Source organism: Fusarium oxysporum, chromosome II, assembly GCF_013085055.1.
Source record: "Fusarium oxysporum Fo47 chromosome II, complete sequence".
Classification (NCBI taxonomy): Eukaryota; Fungi; Ascomycota; class Sordariomycetes; order Hypocreales; family Nectriaceae; genus Fusarium; species Fusarium oxysporum.
This window is the reverse complement of record NC_072841.1, coordinates 1,858,502-1,874,590: the sequence shown is the minus strand read 5'-3', so window position 1 is coordinate 1,874,590 and position 16,089 is coordinate 1,858,502. Positions and strand designations below refer to the sequence as shown.

The 16,089-nt window shown below is 49.4% G+C and overlaps 9 protein-coding genes across 9 annotated transcripts; 4 read left to right on the top strand and 5 right to left on the bottom strand.

Moving 5' to 3' along the window:
- Positions 1 to 827: 827 nt before the first annotated feature.
- FOBCDRAFT_288089 (uncharacterized protein) lies at positions 828 to 2,184 on the top strand (the record flags this gene model as incomplete). Its single annotated transcript, XM_031173174.3, has 1 exon — positions 828 to 2,184. The coding sequence occupies one exon, from the start codon at positions 828 to 830 to the stop codon at positions 2,163 to 2,165; it is 1,338 nt and encodes a 445-aa protein (XP_031049959.2). The 3' UTR covers positions 2,166 to 2,184.
- A 17-nt stretch (positions 2,185 to 2,201) lies between these two features.
- On the bottom strand, positions 2,202 to 3,559 carry FOBCDRAFT_14746 (uncharacterized protein). Its single transcript, XM_031173173.3, has 5 exons — positions 3,186 to 3,559; positions 3,101 to 3,128; positions 2,959 to 3,051; positions 2,707 to 2,905; positions 2,202 to 2,637 (listed from the first exon to the last, which is right to left on the bottom strand). The coding sequence occupies exons 1-5, from the start codon at positions 3,434 to 3,436 to the stop codon at positions 2,561 to 2,563; spliced, it is 648 nt and encodes a 215-aa protein (XP_031049958.1). The 5' UTR covers positions 3,437 to 3,559; the 3' UTR covers positions 2,202 to 2,560.
- A 155-nt stretch (positions 3,560 to 3,714) lies between these two features.
- FOBCDRAFT_176184 (uncharacterized protein) lies at positions 3,715 to 6,073 on the bottom strand. The gene is made up of 2 exons (XM_031173172.3): positions 5,555 to 6,073; positions 3,715 to 5,493 (listed from the first exon to the last, which is right to left on the bottom strand). The coding sequence occupies exons 1-2, from the start codon at positions 5,679 to 5,681 to the stop codon at positions 3,929 to 3,931; spliced, it is 1,692 nt and encodes a 563-aa protein (XP_031049957.2). The 5' UTR covers positions 5,682 to 6,073; the 3' UTR covers positions 3,715 to 3,928.
- Positions 6,074 to 6,385: 312 nt separating this feature from the next.
- On the bottom strand, positions 6,386 to 8,153 carry FOBCDRAFT_247841 (uncharacterized protein; the record flags this gene model as incomplete). Its single annotated transcript, XM_031173171.3, has 4 exons — positions 7,690 to 8,153; positions 7,108 to 7,642; positions 6,755 to 6,801; positions 6,386 to 6,552 (listed from the first exon to the last, which is right to left on the bottom strand). Exons 1-4 carry the CDS (start codon positions 7,976 to 7,978, stop codon positions 6,386 to 6,388), a joined length of 1,038 nt encoding a protein of 345 aa, XP_031049956.3. The 5' UTR covers positions 7,979 to 8,153.
- Positions 8,154 to 8,938: 785 nt separating this feature from the next.
- FOBCDRAFT_214548 (uncharacterized protein) lies at positions 8,939 to 10,387 on the top strand. Its single transcript, XM_031173170.3, has one exon. It carries the CDS (start codon positions 9,054 to 9,056, stop codon positions 9,990 to 9,992), a length of 939 nt encoding a protein of 312 aa, XP_031049955.2. The 5' UTR covers positions 8,939 to 9,053; the 3' UTR covers positions 9,993 to 10,387.
- A 424-nt stretch (positions 10,388 to 10,811) lies between these two features.
- Positions 10,812 to 11,388, top strand: FOBCDRAFT_288087 (uncharacterized protein; the record flags this gene model as incomplete). Its single annotated transcript, XM_059611717.1, has 2 exons — positions 10,812 to 10,849; positions 10,896 to 11,388. 2 exons carry the CDS (start codon positions 10,812 to 10,814, stop codon positions 11,353 to 11,355), a joined length of 498 nt encoding a protein of 165 aa, XP_059466724.1. The 3' UTR covers positions 11,356 to 11,388.
- Positions 11,389 to 11,945: 557 nt separating this feature from the next.
- On the top strand, positions 11,946 to 12,872 carry FOBCDRAFT_214546 (uncharacterized protein). The gene has a single exon (XM_031173168.3). It carries the CDS (start codon positions 12,005 to 12,007, stop codon positions 12,761 to 12,763), a length of 759 nt encoding a protein of 252 aa, XP_031049953.2. The 5' UTR covers positions 11,946 to 12,004; the 3' UTR covers positions 12,764 to 12,872.
- FOBCDRAFT_214544 (protein-L-isoaspartate O-methyltransferase) lies at positions 12,873 to 13,991 on the bottom strand. Its single transcript, XM_031173167.3, has 3 exons — positions 13,692 to 13,991; positions 13,170 to 13,648; positions 12,873 to 13,122 (listed from the first exon to the last, which is right to left on the bottom strand). Exons 1-3 carry the CDS (start codon positions 13,791 to 13,793, stop codon positions 12,981 to 12,983), a joined length of 723 nt encoding a protein of 240 aa, XP_031049952.1. The 5' UTR covers positions 13,794 to 13,991; the 3' UTR covers positions 12,873 to 12,980.
- Positions 13,992 to 14,252: 261 nt separating this feature from the next.
- On the bottom strand, positions 14,253 to 15,900 carry FOBCDRAFT_256895 (uncharacterized protein). Its single transcript, XM_031173166.3, has 3 exons — positions 15,623 to 15,900; positions 15,161 to 15,571; positions 14,253 to 15,111 (listed from the first exon to the last, which is right to left on the bottom strand). The coding sequence occupies exons 1-3, from the start codon at positions 15,641 to 15,643 to the stop codon at positions 14,548 to 14,550; spliced, it is 996 nt and encodes a 331-aa protein (XP_031049951.2). The 5' UTR covers positions 15,644 to 15,900; the 3' UTR covers positions 14,253 to 14,547.
- Positions 15,901 to 16,089: the final 189 nt, after the last annotated feature.

The window sequence follows — 16,089 nt, the reverse complement described above, 5'->3', positions numbered from 1 at the left end:
AGGAAAAGGAAAGTCATTGAATAGTTGAGTTTAATGGGAATTTGTGAGGAGGTGGAATTGAGTTGAAAATCAATTTGTGAGATGTACTCTGTAAGGTTTATGGTGTTTATTGATTGAAATGCTGGTTGTAGTCTAGTCAGCATAATCGAACTTGTCCCCATTGGTCTCTTTCAATCTGGGGAAGCAACTGACATGAATACTGATGTTAGACAAGAGTACTAACAAGTTTACGCACTCTCATCTGTCAATTGACAAATTGAAATGTCAATTCAATGCTTGATAGATTAAAGATAGTCTTTAGTCTTAGTAACTACTTTCCCCATGTCCTACAGATAAGCCCATACCGCCAAAACAGCCGTCTTACAGCCCCTACCCTGAACCTACATCTCTCCATCTCAAAGCCAAGCTTCTAATTCCCCCCAATAAGCACCAACTACCAACTCAGCGTGAATGTCCCTTGTCTATGTTCCCCAGGTCAAATTGCAATCACCAAAAGATCGTCTACAAACGTTCCTTGTACTCATCCAATCATGACCCCTTGCTGCATGTTATCTATCGCTTCACCTACCACAAACAGTCTGCCCGTGCCCCCAGGGGACTTTGTTTACGGGAAGCTGGCTGAGATAGGAAGGAGAGCCCTTGGAATCCAGTTGATTCACAGGGCCAAGAATTCCGACGTCGTACGGGCGATTCAATGTCTGGTTGATCTTTTGTCTTAAGCTTAAGCTTAAATATAACCCTCTTCTCTCCCATCATTGGGACTTCTTTTACTACTCATCGCCCTTTTGACTTTACTGGTAGTTATTTCTTTACAACGGGTCCCAATCATGAAGCTTCAACTTTTAGCCTACGCTCTTTCGGCTTCTGCCTGTCTTATCCCCTCCGACTCAATCCCCCACTCGGAGCGCGCTGCAGTCCTCGCCGCTAGACAGGCCACCCGCCCGGAACCCGATTTCCCCATCGGAACGGGCGATCGCTTCAAGAAGGGCACTATCGTCCCCAAGGGCCTTTCCACCTCAGACCGCAACCTCAAGTCCATTCTCACTCCCGCTGAGGTCTCTTCCGCTCTTGAGGGTCTTGCTAAGAACTTCAAAGAGGTTGAGCTCATCCGTCCCCCCTACAAGACTTATGAGGGTGTAAAGACCCTTGGTGCAAAGATTGGAAAGAACCCCAAGTTCTTCATCATTAGCGGTGCCCATGCGCGTGAGCGTGGTGGCCCCGATCATGTAGTCTACTGGCTTTCTGACCTTCTTCACGCTCGTAAGGCGGGTAAGGGTCTTAAGTATGGTAAGACTACTTTCACTGCTGCCCAAGTCCGCAAGGCTGTTGATGGCGGTATCGTCGTCCTTCCCATCATCAACCCCGATGGTGTCAAGTTCGATCAATCCACCAACTCATGCTGGCGCAAGAACCGTAACCCCAAGAGTTCAAAGGGTAACCCTGATGCCATTGGTATCGACATCAACCGCAACTACGACTTCTTGTTCAACTACAAGAAGGCGTTCAACTCAGGCATTGATCTGAGCTCCGTTGCCTCTGAGGATCCTACCAGCGAGGTCTTCCACGGTACTAGCCCCGAGTCAGAGCCCGAGACCAAGAACGTCGTCTGGGTTATGGACAAGTACAAGAGTCTGAGCTGGTTTGTCGACCTGCACTCTTTCGGCGGCGATATCCTCTACGCATGGGGTGATGATGATGCGCAGACCAAGGACCCCAAGGAGAGTTTCGCGAACAAGAAGTTCGACGGACGTCGTGGTGTTCTCGGCGACGCTGAGACCCCCAAGACTAAGTACAAGGAGTACATCACCTCCAAGGACATCAACGTCCAAAAGAAGGTTGGCAACAGCATGAAGAAGTCCATGGAGAGCGCTGGTACCACCAAGTACGTCGTGCAAGAGGCTGTTGGTCTGTATCCTACTTCCGGAGCCAGCACTGACTACGCCCTTGGCCGATTCTACGGCAAGGCTTGTGGTAAGAGCAAGCTGCAGAGCTACACTATTGAGTTTGGTGAGGAGAGTGGTTCGGCGGCTTGTCCGTTCTATCCTAGTGAGAAGCAGTACCATATGTGGATGAAGCAGGTCGCTTCTGGTTTGACTGAGGTTGCTCTCGCGGCTGCTGAGACCAAGCCTGAGGTTAAGAAGTGCGCATACCCAGCTCCCAAATAAGCCAAGATTGAGCGTTTCGTTGTATATAATTAGTTGAATGAATCATGATTATGATGTTGATGTGGATGTGCTGAAACTCCCGTTAGTGATCACAACTGACCTCATCACCGTGCCCAAATTGTACACTGCTTCTCTTGACCATGACTTCTCCCGCCTTCAGCTTCACACAAACCAACCAATTGAGTGACAAAGGGGCATTTTTGGACATCTAGATTATGTACACCCATCTCTCCCTTCCGTCTGAAGCCTCATCGTATCCCATGCCGCCTTTCCACCAAAAAAAAAAAAAAAGAAGATCCTGTTCCTTCAAAAGCGACGTCTCAAACGACCCGAGGCAACAAACAAAACAACATAAAAACCATGCTTTCCTCTTCTCCCTGTCCTTTTCGTATCGTTTATCGGTATGGTGAGTCGGCGCGGATAGCAGCTGCAAGCTCAGGCTCCCACTTGTCTCCGTTGGAGAGAAGCTTCTCTGTTGAACTGTTAGTAATGATCTCGGAAATTCGACCTGGGCAGATTGTGGAGGTGGTGGGATACGCACCCTTGTTGTAAAGAAGCTCTTCTCGGGTCTCGGTGGCGTACTCGGCGTTGGGCGACTCAACGATAGCGTCGACGGGACAGGACTCCTGGCAGAAACCGCAGTAAATGCACTTGGTCATGTCAATATCGTACTTGGTTGTTCGGCGGGATCCGTCAGCTCGCTCCTCAGCCTCGATGGTAATGGCTTGGGCGGGGCAAATCTGTTGTTTCATGTCAGCAACTTAGCTGCCACTCGAGATACGTGGTGTCGTACAGCCTCGCAAAGCTTGCAGGCAATGCATCGCTCTTCACCGGAGGGGTATCGTCGAAGGGCGTGCTCGCCACGGAATCGAGGAGAAATAGGGCCCTAACTGGGTCAGTTGGTTGCGTATATAGCTTCGTTCGACGTCGTATACCTTCTCGAAAGGGTAGTAAATCGTATAACTAATCCCTTGTCAGTCCAATTCCCCTCCCTCAATATCCAAGTTGTGTATAACATACGGTGGTCGGAAGAACTGCTCGAGCAGAACATACATGCCCCTCGCCATCTCCGTCATGAGGAAAAACTTTCCCATGCGATCGAGGGTGCTCTCCCTGTCCCAGGTCCACTGCACAGGCTTGCTCGTTCGGAAGTTGGCGGGAGGGGGTCCATGAGGTGTCGCGTAGCTTCTCTGTTGAACCAGGCCGAGGATGCTAGCTCTGCTGCTGGCAGCGGAGGCGAGCTGGCGTCGCGCGATGAGTGCGTGGGCCATTATGTCGAGGAGGATGTTCGAGGAGGAGGGGAGATTCGAAGGAGTGTCAATTGACTTGACGTCCCGGGGTCAATTGGGGCGGACGGGCTGGGCGGGAGGCGAGGATTTGACGTGATGGATGTGTTCGGCTACGAAAGTTGCTCAGCGGGATTACAACTCTAGGCTGTTGATTGGCTGGAGCCGGGCTCGTGACTTCGCACGTGATCAACGTCAATTGAACTTTATCATCACTCAACATCATGAACCAATGATGATCGCATATTAATAAAGCAAATTAATGAGATTAAAATTCAGTTCATCTATTAATCATCCAATTGCTATGTTTTGGTATTTCAGCCGTTTCCATATGATCGTTACGTCGTCTCAATCCTCGCGGCAACTCCCTCTACGTAAATAGCCAGCATGCAAACCATCAGCTTTACAAAAACGAAAACAAAAACTCCTGAAATCATGTAGGTATCTCAACAATTGGTTTAGATGGTCACGAGTTCCCTAAAAACTCTTCTCCCAAGCTTGCCACCAAAGGCCCATGTTTGCAGATACCAGTAGATCGAGCATCTTAAGTCCATCAGGATAGATAATGAGTTTGCCCAACTTGGCTCTCTTTCCTCGGTTGCCACCGCCGGCTTTCTCCTTTCCAAGATTGATGTCGAACGGCGAAACCATGCCGTCGTTATCGTAACCATCGCCTCGTTCATCGCGGCGGAGTAACTTGTTGAAATGTCCTTGGAGCTGAGTCTTGACTTCCTCACGACCTTCAGCAGACTTGAAGAGTTCTGCTGTAGGAAGATTAAATCGAAGTTCGCTCATAGGCATGCCGCCACCACCACCTTGGATTTGCCCCTGACTGAATTCAGCCAGAGGATTGCTTGGTCTATCATCATGCAGAATGTGATAGCAGCGCAAGCTTCGACCAGCAGCTCCTGTACGAAATTCGCATCTTCCGTTCCAGGGACTGGTAAAGATGTATCCCCGAGGTCTCAGTCCTGGACCTGGATGCATTGAAATCGCAGGTTCAACAGGCGATGAGGCCTCGGTTGATTCGATCGATCCGACACTACCCTGTCGCCCATGTCCCTTTCCAGCACCGTCTTGCAGTTTCTCTCGCCAATTCGATGCCCAGCTTTTCGCATAAGCCATTGCAACTTGTCTCTGTAGCACAACACCACCGTCTCGTGGCTGAGTCATATCTGAGCCTGGGCCCGCATCGAAACTCCGTCGCGCAGGCATACCACGGAACTTTCCATAACCAAGAGTCTCGATCTGAACGTTTATGGGTGGGTTTCCGGAAGTTGGCGGTTGCGCAACGGGCGGTACAGAGGCGAACAGCGGGTTCGCATCGTCCTGATCAGGTGGTGGTGCTTCAGACTGGAAAGACGAAATATGTCCGACGTTCCACTGATTTCCTGTGCTGGGATCACGACGGATTAGAGCTAATGTGAAAGGCTGCTTTCCTTCATAGCTCTTTTGAGGTGAGGGAGAGCGGTTTTCGGTGTTTCGATTCGGTAGGGGAGGGCGGCTCGTCGCACGCATTCGATCAAAATCGGGACCTCCCTGGTTGGGAGGTGGAAGGGGCGGGAGAGGATGGTCGCCTAGTACGGAGGCATTGTTCGATGTCATTCGAGGTCCAAGTGGTTTCCGGGCTACAGCAGGTTCCGGAGTCTGGATTCTGGGGACGTTCGTCGGTCGAGGTGGTAGAACCGGGCTTTCTTCCTCTTGCTCATAACCATGTCGTGCTGATATTTGTCGAGGATCAAAGGTCGAATTGACCGAAAGGCCCCGTCTTCTCGTGGGGTCCTGGTTCTCGTTTCCGTAGCCAGGTACAGGAAGATGATCGGTCGGAGGAGGCGTCAATGGTCTTGCGCCACCAGGCAAAGGCTTCCTCTTAATATTCCGTATTGACGAGCTCTCATCACTCGAAGATCGGTGCTCGTCATCTCGTGGTGGGCCGGCAGGTTCTAGCGACGGCGCTTCAAAATGGACGTAGTAAAGACAGCTGGCGACATCCTCGGCGGTAACGTTTTTTAGTTGTGGTTTGAAAGGTGATAGAATGACATCTGTGTTCAGAGGCGGTGTTAGTGTCAGATCCGGTGGGGGTTGAGAGGAGTGTTGTCTTACCTCGAGTGCCCGGTACTCTCGAGATATAGAGAGTTAGAGGGTCTTGTTTCTCCTGCGCTGGGTTGATAGGATATTGAGGCGGATTGCCCGCGAGGGTATTAAGTGCTGTTAGAGAGCGTGCTTCCATTCTTGGATGCTGAATGTTGAAAAAGGTATGATGGACGTGGGGGCGAGAAGTGAGAAGAAGCCCGAGAGCGGGAGGTTGGCGAAGCAAATAAATAATCCACCTCTAACCTCGTTTATTCCGCGACAGAGAAAGTGCCGGCAGAGTATTCGCAAAAATAGACAAGAGGAAAACGAAGAGGATATGAAATCTGGGGTATCAATTAGGTTCGAGTAAAGCAGAGTTAAGGTATTAAGCGTTACGTTGGGCCGAAGGGGAAGACGGGAGTATAATAAGTAAAACGGGTAATGTATAGCAACAGTGAGTGATGCGACGTGGCAGAAGAGCGAGTGAAAAGAAGAAACAAGACGCAGACAATCCTTGCGTACTTAGGTTAAAAGGATCAGCCTTGCATTTTTACTCCCCTATCCATTTATTAACTGCCTACCATTCATTAACGGGAACCTAAGCTGAGGGCGAAAACCCAACGTCAGCTCAGCATCGGGGGCTGTGCTGCGCCGTACCGTGCCTGAGAAGTAAATATTAAAACGGCCGCCTATTTTTTTTGAGCTGTTGATTCTTGGCAGGGTCCATATTTGATGTTCTAGATGCTTCATGCGCCGAGACTTTAGTGTGATTGCCTCCTGTTGTCCTTTTTGTTGTTATTTTTTATTTTGGAAGCTTTTGCTTGGTTTGTGATACTGGCACTTTCATGGCGATGGGCGTATTCAATGAATTGGAGTCAGAAAGTCGGAGGCTGTGGAGACGCGTCCGGAGTACGCAACGCACTCCGCGACACTGCCGACGTCACTTTGTGGATCAGGGGTTGCGATGCCGGGCCCGAAAGGGTTCCGGGAGTTGAAAATCTCGCACTGTGATCCTGCAGCAATCATAGCTAAATACTGTATCAATTACTTTGCACACTGTCTCTAGGTCATCCTCATCTCTCGTAATCCAAGCCACCTCCATATTCCTCTTTATTCTATTCTCAGAATAAACCCTTTCGACCCTGATTTTAATCACATGTTCAGCAAGGGCCCCTCCCCAACTCTAGAAACTGGTCTTGTGCAATGCGCCGTCACTGAACTTCCGCTTACATGGAACATCCCTCCACAAACTGCCAGCGAATGACACAACGGCTGAGCTGGATAGTTGCAATGACGTATACTCTCAGCGCATAAACTGCCAAGGGAGCGAACAGAGAGTTTCTTTTTTTCATCTCATTTCCTTTAGGGCGCTCGGATCACCAAGACCAACGCTATGATTGTTCCGTGGTAGGGACTTTTGATGGTGGACGATAGATACATCATCAATGTGGCTTTGCTAATTGCTGTCATTGAAAGAATTTACACGTCAACGTGGAAATTCGCCGAATTGTGCAGAGAATTGCTAGCTCGGTCTTGCTATTTCGAGTCATGTTTGTAATGGCATCCCAGCAGAACAGGACTACCATGCCTGGATTCCAGTCTCCCCGACCCATTCAGGCTGTCCGATAACCTTTCCAACATCTTCATCCCTCTTACCCTCAATAACGTTCTTGATGAGCTCCGCACCAGTTGCTGGGTCACCAGCTCCAGCCTTCTTCAGCACTTCAGGCTTTCCTCCAAGGCTCGTTGCCAAAAAGCCAGGACTGATTGACCAGACTTTGACACCATCACCCTTGAGAAGATGATGCCATGAAAGCATCATCATGTTGAGCGCGGTCTTGGATGATCGATAAGCCACAGCTGTACGGATTCCCTCCTTGGGCCAGCCACGGGGAACGTCGCCGGCGAGCTTGGTTAGGTATGACTTGTGTGCGCCTTCGAGGGTCGCAAGGCCAGAGGTCAAGAAGAGGAGGCGCGGGGATTTCGAGGCAATGAGGAGAGGAGCGAAAGCCGAAGTCATGACTTGCGTGCTTGATACGTTGACATCGTAGGACTTGTTGAAAAGCTCGCGAGCTTTCTTCGGATCGCTGGCGTCATTGAAAGCATCAAAGTTTGCGCCTGCAAAGCTTAGCATAAGTGTAAGATTTAGATGTTGAGCAACATACCAGCGTTGTTAACGAGAATGTCAACTCTTCCAAACTTTTCCTTCACATGTTCGAAAAGCCTCTCGATAGCTTCATCATCAGTGATGTCAATCTGAACAACGTCCAAACTGCTCTTGGAACTAGGACATTCGCACTCTAATTCAGCGACAGCCTTCTCTCCTTTGGCAGGATCACGGCTTCCGAGGATAATATGGTAAGGCTTGGAAGAAGCGAAAAGGGCTTTGACAGTCTCAAAGCCGATGCCGGTGTTGGCACCAGTGATGAGAACGATTTCTTTGTTGTCGATCATGATGATGTTGGTGTTGAAGGTGAGTTAAGGTTTGAGTTGAGATAGAATGAGGATGAGGGTTGGCCTTTATATCACATTGTTTTCTCTGTGCCACTGATTCACAGGCGCAGGTGTAATGTGAGGTCGTCACCCCAGTGCGACAAGACGGTTGCGATGAAGCGAGACTGTAACGAATGGGGTGATGCACGGGGCGGACTTAAGAATACTTCCACGCGAGGATCTCCAATAGGGGAGAAGATCAAGATCATTGGCTCCCAGGGTGACACTTGGAGTGATGTTTAAAACTGGATAGATATGCACGTATTCAATGATTTGATAGGTTTTGAAGTGATGAGGTATCTTGGCTGATGTATTTTTCTTAGCAGGATTGAGTGCATACAGAGTAAGAATGTTGAAATTCGCATTAATTCGACAGTAATGGAAAATATTGGATCGATATTTGTAGTATAATAAATGTTAAATACGGCTATCATCATTCTCAAATCTGTATAAACTCATATTTGTACTGCTGACGCTAAACCTTCCTTTTGCAGTCCATAATCTTATCCGTAAATTATACGATTCCCCTCCCACTCAGCACATTCAGCCTCAACTCTCACCGTCATAGACATCACTTCCCCTTACACATATCGGCTCCCCGCGTCTTCTCGGACTTTTTTGTGGGACCTCGCGGCCGGAGATACGCGCGCTAAGACCCGGCGTCACACTCGGACACGGAGCAACAAGATACGAATAAACAACACCGAAGTTCGGCAGATCTCGTTAGTGCATTTACCTAATTGGGAATGCTATCACAGGGGATGTTGATGTGCTGGTCGTTTCGCGCTAGTGAGACGGCGGAAGGCCTCCGCGATGGGAGAGATGCACTTTCGGGGTGACTTTCCGGGTTCTCGTATCGGAGCGTCATCCCGATGTCTTGATTGCTTTTTGTGAGTAGAGCTTTAAATAACTGAGATGATCAATTGCGAAATGTACCCCGCATTACATAGCTAAACTACCCCGCGGTGTCGTATCTTTTGCTTGATCCCAGCATCTTCACCGACCTCCCTCTCCATTTACAGCTTGTCATCGCATCATGTCTATCAACAAAGTCCTCCTCGTCGGCGCAAACGGCAATCTAGGCTCAGTCCTTCTGGAAGGTCTGGTCGCCTCAAACTCCTTCTCCGTTTCCGTTGCCAAGCGCGCATCGTCCAAATCTACACCTGCGCACGCATCCTCTGTGAACATCGTCACGATCCCCGATGACCTTGCCATTGAAGGTTTAATTCCAATCCTGAAAGACCAAGATGCTGTTATCGCTTCTTTCCCCTTAACAGGCGTCGTTGACCAGCATCTACGTCTTGCTGAAGCCTCTGCGAAGGCTGGTGTCAAGAGGTTCATTCCAGCTGATTTTGGGAGCTGTGACGCGCAGAGTGAACAGGCGAAGAAGCTGTTGAAGTTATATCGTGACAAGGATACTGTAAGGAGTAAAGCTGTCGAGCTTGCGAAGGAATATCCTAGTTTCTCGTGGACGTCGCTTGTGTGTGGGCATTTCTTCGATTATGGTATTCTCGATGGTCTGCTACATACGGATCTTGAGACCAACACCGCTGTCATTCTCGACAAGGGCGATGTCCCAGCTTCAGCATCTACACTCCACCGCGTCGCCGAAGCATTAGTCGCCGTTCTCAGGCGTCCCGATTCGACAAAGAACCGTCTTCTCTACGTCCAAAGTTTCTGCAAGACACAACTTGAGGTTGTAGCAGCACTGGAGAAAGCTACAGGCGTAGAGTGGAAGAAGGAGTTTGTGGATTCGAAGGCGTTCTTGGAGAGGGAGGTTAATAAGCTAGCGGTGGAGTACAGTCATCATGCGATGGAGGAGATTGTATTTGTGCTGGGAGCGCTGGATGCTGAGTGGCCGAAGCGGGGAGATGCGTTTGCGATGAAGGAGTTGGGATTGGAGGATGAGGATCTTGATAAGGTTGTCCAGAAGGTTGTTGATGAGTGGAAGAGGGAGAAGGAGGAGAAGAAGTGAGCATGTTAGACGTTGGCATATACCAAAAGGCTTTAGAAGGTTAGGACTTGCCTCGACGGCTGGTTTGCATTTCTTGTGAAGGCCCATGATAGATCATGACAACCAGAAGCATTGGCTTCGTTGTGCGCAATGTTGATCTCACCACTCTATCTGCAGGGTGTATGTTGTGTTACCCTCTGCCACGAAAAGATGGCCTCATTCAGTCTTACTGCCATAGTATCGACAAAGTAGCTCTACAGCGGACAACGGCTCACGTAGAGTGCCCAAACCTCATCATCCCAGATATACAGAAGCATCGCTGGGACCACCGAGATGCTCAAAAACACTGATCATCTCCGCAACAACCCATCTACATATAGCTTCACCCAAAGCAAACACTCACGACCCCAATCTGGCAATCCCTACATCATGTCGCTCGTATTCCTTCCCCTCACATAAATGCCGACGCTCAATGCGGCTATCCAAGAGTGATCTTCAGGGCCCTCCTACGCCATCGTTTCAGCCCCCAACCTAATCCACGTGCTTCACTTACATCACCGGCTGTCATCCTCATTCCTTCATTTGGAAAGTGGGATTCTGTTTGGACTACAAAGATCTGATCGTCGGCAAGGTTTATGATAGTTTTTGTAAAACCTCGTATTTCGGTCTGGGCTGACGATGTTGGTATTTTGGAGGTGTGAGGGTTAGGTATAAGAGGTGAGTATGTTGCTGCTGAATTGAGAGGGTTTTGTGGTATCGGTTTCAACACTGGCATCAGATTTTAATTGAAAGTTCTTCATTAAAACAATACAACTTTACCCCTGCGTATATCTTGGCAACATGTGGTCTCTCTACTTCCTCACAGCCTTTCTCGCAATGTAATCCCTCCCTTTCATCCCTCTTGCACTACACTAACACCCTCAGCTCACCCACCATCGCAAAGAAATCCTCCAAGCCCTGCCCAACCGTCACAACCACTGCAACTCTCTGCACAACCTGCGTCGTGCCCGCCTGTCTCACCATCGAAACAATTTCCCCCCAGCGAAACTGCCCCTCGAAGGTCCCAACCTCTGGCACATCATTCCCCTGCTCCAAGTCAAAGTGTCCCAGTGGCTGCGCGACTTCTTACACCTACGCTTCAGCCTATGGAACTGTTACTAAGAAGCCTAAGTGTCCTACTGTCACTGAAACAGCTACTATCTGTTCAGATTGCATTAGACCGATGTGCTTAACTTTGGAGACGGTGAGTTCAGTTTGCGGATGTCCCGAGTCGCCTGCTACGGTTACGACCAGCTACCCTTGCGGTGAGGATTGTCCTGTTGGTTGTGGGACAGAGTATGTTACTCCTACTGTTACGCCGAATTGTAAGAAGAATGAGGATTAGAGGGTGAGGCTGGTGGTGAGCTGTTGTGGTTGGTAAGGGTTAAGGGATGATGGCGTGTTTGTGCTAAGGCTTGGAGAAAAGTATTTGAGACATGGAAGAAGTGTAAAGCAGTTGTGGGCTGTGCCGGTGTATTGGGTCTGGTATTAGTCTTTTGAGAATGTCAACTGAATGTTACCTAAATGTCAACCCTTTCATTCTATTGCAGCTTATAAGTGTCGAAGTACTAAATGAGAACAAGGAATAAACCTCTCTTTCAAACAATACCTTTCAATCAATAGGTTTGAGATTGGCAACCCAACCTTATCAATCCCAAGTAAGCATTCCTGATTATGTGTTGATGTCTGAGACATATCTGCTACTAAGTGCCTGCCACTACGCCAGCATTGTCTGCCGCGGATTGGAACGCAAATTGCCAAACCCCATATTTTGGTAATTCTAGATCTCTTATACCCGGTAATAAAGATTGATATTCATTGAAAGAGCCTTATCATGGAAATGCTGTGAATAGTTGACAGAAAAGAGGCTGGGGTGGAACAAGAGTATATAAGACTTGCAGATCGCTTGGCTAAACATCATTATCAATCATACTACTTACAACAACTACCACTCATAATATCGACATCAAGACCACTATTAACACAAGTTCACAATGATTACTACAAGTATGCATCTGTTAATCCTTCTGCCCATGGTCCTCCTCGCAGTCGCCCTCCCTCAACCTCACCCAAAATATATCGGCTGCATCTCCCAAGCCTCAACCTTCTCAGCAACAACTCTGCCCTCCCCTTTCACAACTAATCAATGCCTCCAAGCCTGTGCCGCTAAAGGTAGCCTCGTCGCCATTGGCAGCGGAACATGCTACTGCGATAACGGTAGCGCATCTGCATCTTTCGAACTAGTCGATGAGACTCGCTGCACAGAGTTATGTATTGCCGGCGATGCGACCAGTGGCAAATGTGGAGGACAAGACGTCATGAGTCTGTACCAGATCGACGGTTGTAACGGCGGTTGCGCAAAGAATGGGACTATTCCGCCTGTGGTGCAGACTCCTTGTACGCTTTGTGGACAGGCGACGCTTGTTCCTACTCCTACAGCAGTTCAGAGGAAAGCTGGGAGCCCTTGTCCTTTTGAAGGATGTAAAGCTGCGCCAGCTCCTATTGCAACCCCTGCTGGGAACTCGACTGCCAAGATCTGCCCATCAGGAGGATGTAGTTCCAACGGGCAAGGAGGCGGCCAGAGCGGTAGTGGAGAAGCTGGTGGCCAAGGCGGAACAACAGGCACGGAAAATGGATCTTCTGGTGAAGGGTCTAAGGCTGCCCCGGGGCTTGCGAACGAAAGCCCAAGATTGTATTCGCCAAGTATACTGTCAGCTATCGCAGCCGTGATCTTTGGGTTGCGATTCCTATAAGCAAAAAGGAGAAGAATGGGCGCATTCGCTTGCATGTTTTGGAGTTAACGGCTGGGCATGATTCATGATTTGATGGAAACGGAAAGAGAAACGGAAACGAAAACAAAGGATAGCTTGTTGACTTGTTCATACTATAAAACGCAAACTTTGACAATATGCTACAATCTCCCAAATGAGTAATGAGCCAGTGCAGGAAGGGTATCGTGAAATGGCCTCCCTACGCCTTCGGTGCCTCAGTCAACGGCACGTAGCGGACTCCAAACAACTTCTTCTTCGTAATCTCCCCATTTCCATCCTTCTCAATTCTCCAAACGTGCTGGTTGTACCCCATCTTGTCATCATCGACGGGGATGAACATGCTATAGCTTGTTAGCATACTCACTCGCACAAACACGATCTCACTTACCACCCAGGTGCCTTCAATTGCTCCAATAGCTCTGGATGAATCTCCACTGCAGAAGCCCCGACATGAATAACATCCCAGCCCGTCCCCTCATTCTTCTCTCCCTCTCTCGGTTCCTCAACCCATCCCTTCCTCCCATCACCAAACCTAAATCTCACCTTGCCACTCTCAAGCAATCTTCTTCCCTCCTCACTTTTCGACATGTTCTTTTCACCAAGTTCTTTCAGCTGACGAATATGCTCAAGACCGACTACAAGGCCCTTCTCACCGACAAGTTCAGCCATAACGTGGGTTAGATACCCAGATCCAGAACCGATATCGAGGACCCGGGGGGCCGGCGATGTCGATGAGGGAAGAAGATAGCTGAGAACATGCTCGATGGCTGAGGCGTGCATATGCGGTGCAGATATAGTTGCTGAGTAGCCGATGGGCTGGGGTGAGTCTTCATATGGCATGGCTGGAGCGTAGTGAGCTCGGTCAACCTGGATGATCAGCATGAGCTTAAGATGGGGGCAGGAAGTTCACCTTGAGGAATGCCTCTTTCACTCGAGGGTCGGTAATGAGACCATTCTTCCACATGTTCCCAATAAGAGCCGAGTTAGTGTCTCCGCTGCACGTCCACGCCATGTTGATACTAAAGAGTCTCTGCTGTGTAAGTCGACAAGTATTTCTGTAGAGGCTAGAGACAAAAGAGGGGAGATGGAGTGATTTCTTGGTGAAAGCCACGATGACGGTGCGAATCTCAGTGATATGAAAAGTTGTAGGAGAAATTAAGATGCAAGACTGATGTTGGGTAATGTTTTACTGATTCTGGAAGGGAAGGAGTGAGTTGTAATGTTATCATCATACCTTATCGTACTTAACCCGAGCTGCCGAAGCTTGTGCGGGGCCGTTCCGTAATACGGGGATCGGCGACGGGTAACCCCACAGACCAAATCACCACTGACATTCACTAACAGGGGCTTTAATTTACGAGATCGTTCACTACCAGGATAGTAGACTGGGGAGGAGAATGTTTCGGGAATAGAGGCTTTGATCTTTCGTATCGGGTTTACGATAATTTAGCTGAAATACGGACGACGAGAACAGGAAGAAAGAGGATTCTTCGCTCATTTATGATGAGCCCTTTATATCTACGGTTCTCAGGCTGCCATCAGCTGCCAAAACATAAATACAACCAAAATCATGTTATGAGACGTATATAGAGACGTATGAAACTGCGTGTGACGCGCCAAACACTAAGCTTGTAGTAGGGACCAAAATATCCTTCCCATCCATCCACCCAAGAAACGCCAAAAGGAAAAGAGTTAACGCCTACGTCTCTCGACTGATGCGCTTCCATGATATAAGGGTATTGTTGTACATATTCAAACCCGCTAATTTAGACTACCCGCTCGTTCGACTCTCCCTCAGCGATGATCGGTACACCAAGACCACGATCAGGGCTCTGGAGGACGAGCTGCTCGTGACGTCGTGCTCGTAGAAACTCGGCGACGCTCTTGATAAGAAGGAACCAGCCGACTACCATGAGCACGTAACCTAGCCACTCGCCTCCACTAATGCTGCCGAGATCATCGTCTGTTACGTCGCCTTGCTTGAAGCTGTGGGAATTGGGGTCGGGTGGTGCGGCGTAGCCATCGGGGCCGCTCATTGCTGGGGGCTCGTCTTCGGAAACGCCTTTCATGTAGAAACCGTATTGAATAAGAGTTATGCCGAGACCAGCGCGAGAACCGTTCTTGGCGGCGTGGGTTGAGTGGAGAAGATATGTAAGGAGGAAACCGACGAGCTGGAAGGATGTTGAGATCATGCCGTTCCAGACAAAGGAGAAGAATGAGCCAACTGGCATGCCGTCGATGTAAACCTCGTCGGGTCCTCCCATGCCGGGAGCGAGAATAGTCGTCTCCCAATATGGAGGAGCAGCATCGGCCGCGGCTTGTTCGTAGGACTATTAAAGTTAGTGACATAGCTAAAGGCTGTTTGTTTGGGCGACATACCGGTGGTAATTCGTCTTTCTCGGGATCACTGCTCCCTCTCTCCGGGCGCGCAGACAAATTGGCAAAAACACCATCTGATCCAGAACCGCCTCCTACAATTCTTGTTGGCCTTGAACCGGACGGCGTTGGTGCCGGAGCAGCCGGTTGAGCAGGTGTTGGTATCGTGTTGACATTATCCATAGATGGTGTCGAGTTCTGTCGCATCAATCGCCTCCGATCATCAACCTCATCGTCGCTATCGTCATCATCGTCAAAGGCATCGGCAAGAGTAGCATCGACCTGGCGCGTTGGTTGGGGAGAAGAAGATCGAGAGTGAAACGAGGGAGGTGGCGAGTGGGGGATCGGATGAGAGAGATTGTTGTTATTGTTGTTGTTTCGGGTGTCAAAGTCCTCCTCGTCTTGGCCGTTAATCTGTGACCTTGTCAGCTCGTTCAAAACATCGCTGCTGATTGCGCGACTCACTCGTTCGTATCGTCCGGACATGATGGGCTAATCGTCTGGCGGTGTCGGGCTGCCTCCCGAATCCGCTTACCAAGAGGAAAGATACGCGATGTCGTAGGAAGAGAAGAAGGTTGAAGAGACTCGGGAACGAAAAGAAAAAGGAGAGATGAAACCAGTGCGAGGAAAAAAAGAAAAGAGGATCTTCAAGGAACGACGGCGAAAGGGTTTAGTTTTGGGTTTGGGTGTGCTTGCGTTGACTTTGAAGTTTGACGATTACGAAACAGACAGTGACAGGACGGGAGGAGAAAGCCTGCCTGGGGCGAGCGCCTTAGTCGATATGCGGACGGCGGCTGTATTCGGGTTCGGTATCGGCACAGTGTGAAGAACAACAGGGGATGGCCTAGAAGGGTCTTCAGGGGTGATGCGCCCAAGTATCCGCTCACTGAAACGTCGTGGCGCACTGTGATGCTACTTTGGCTTACGGTATC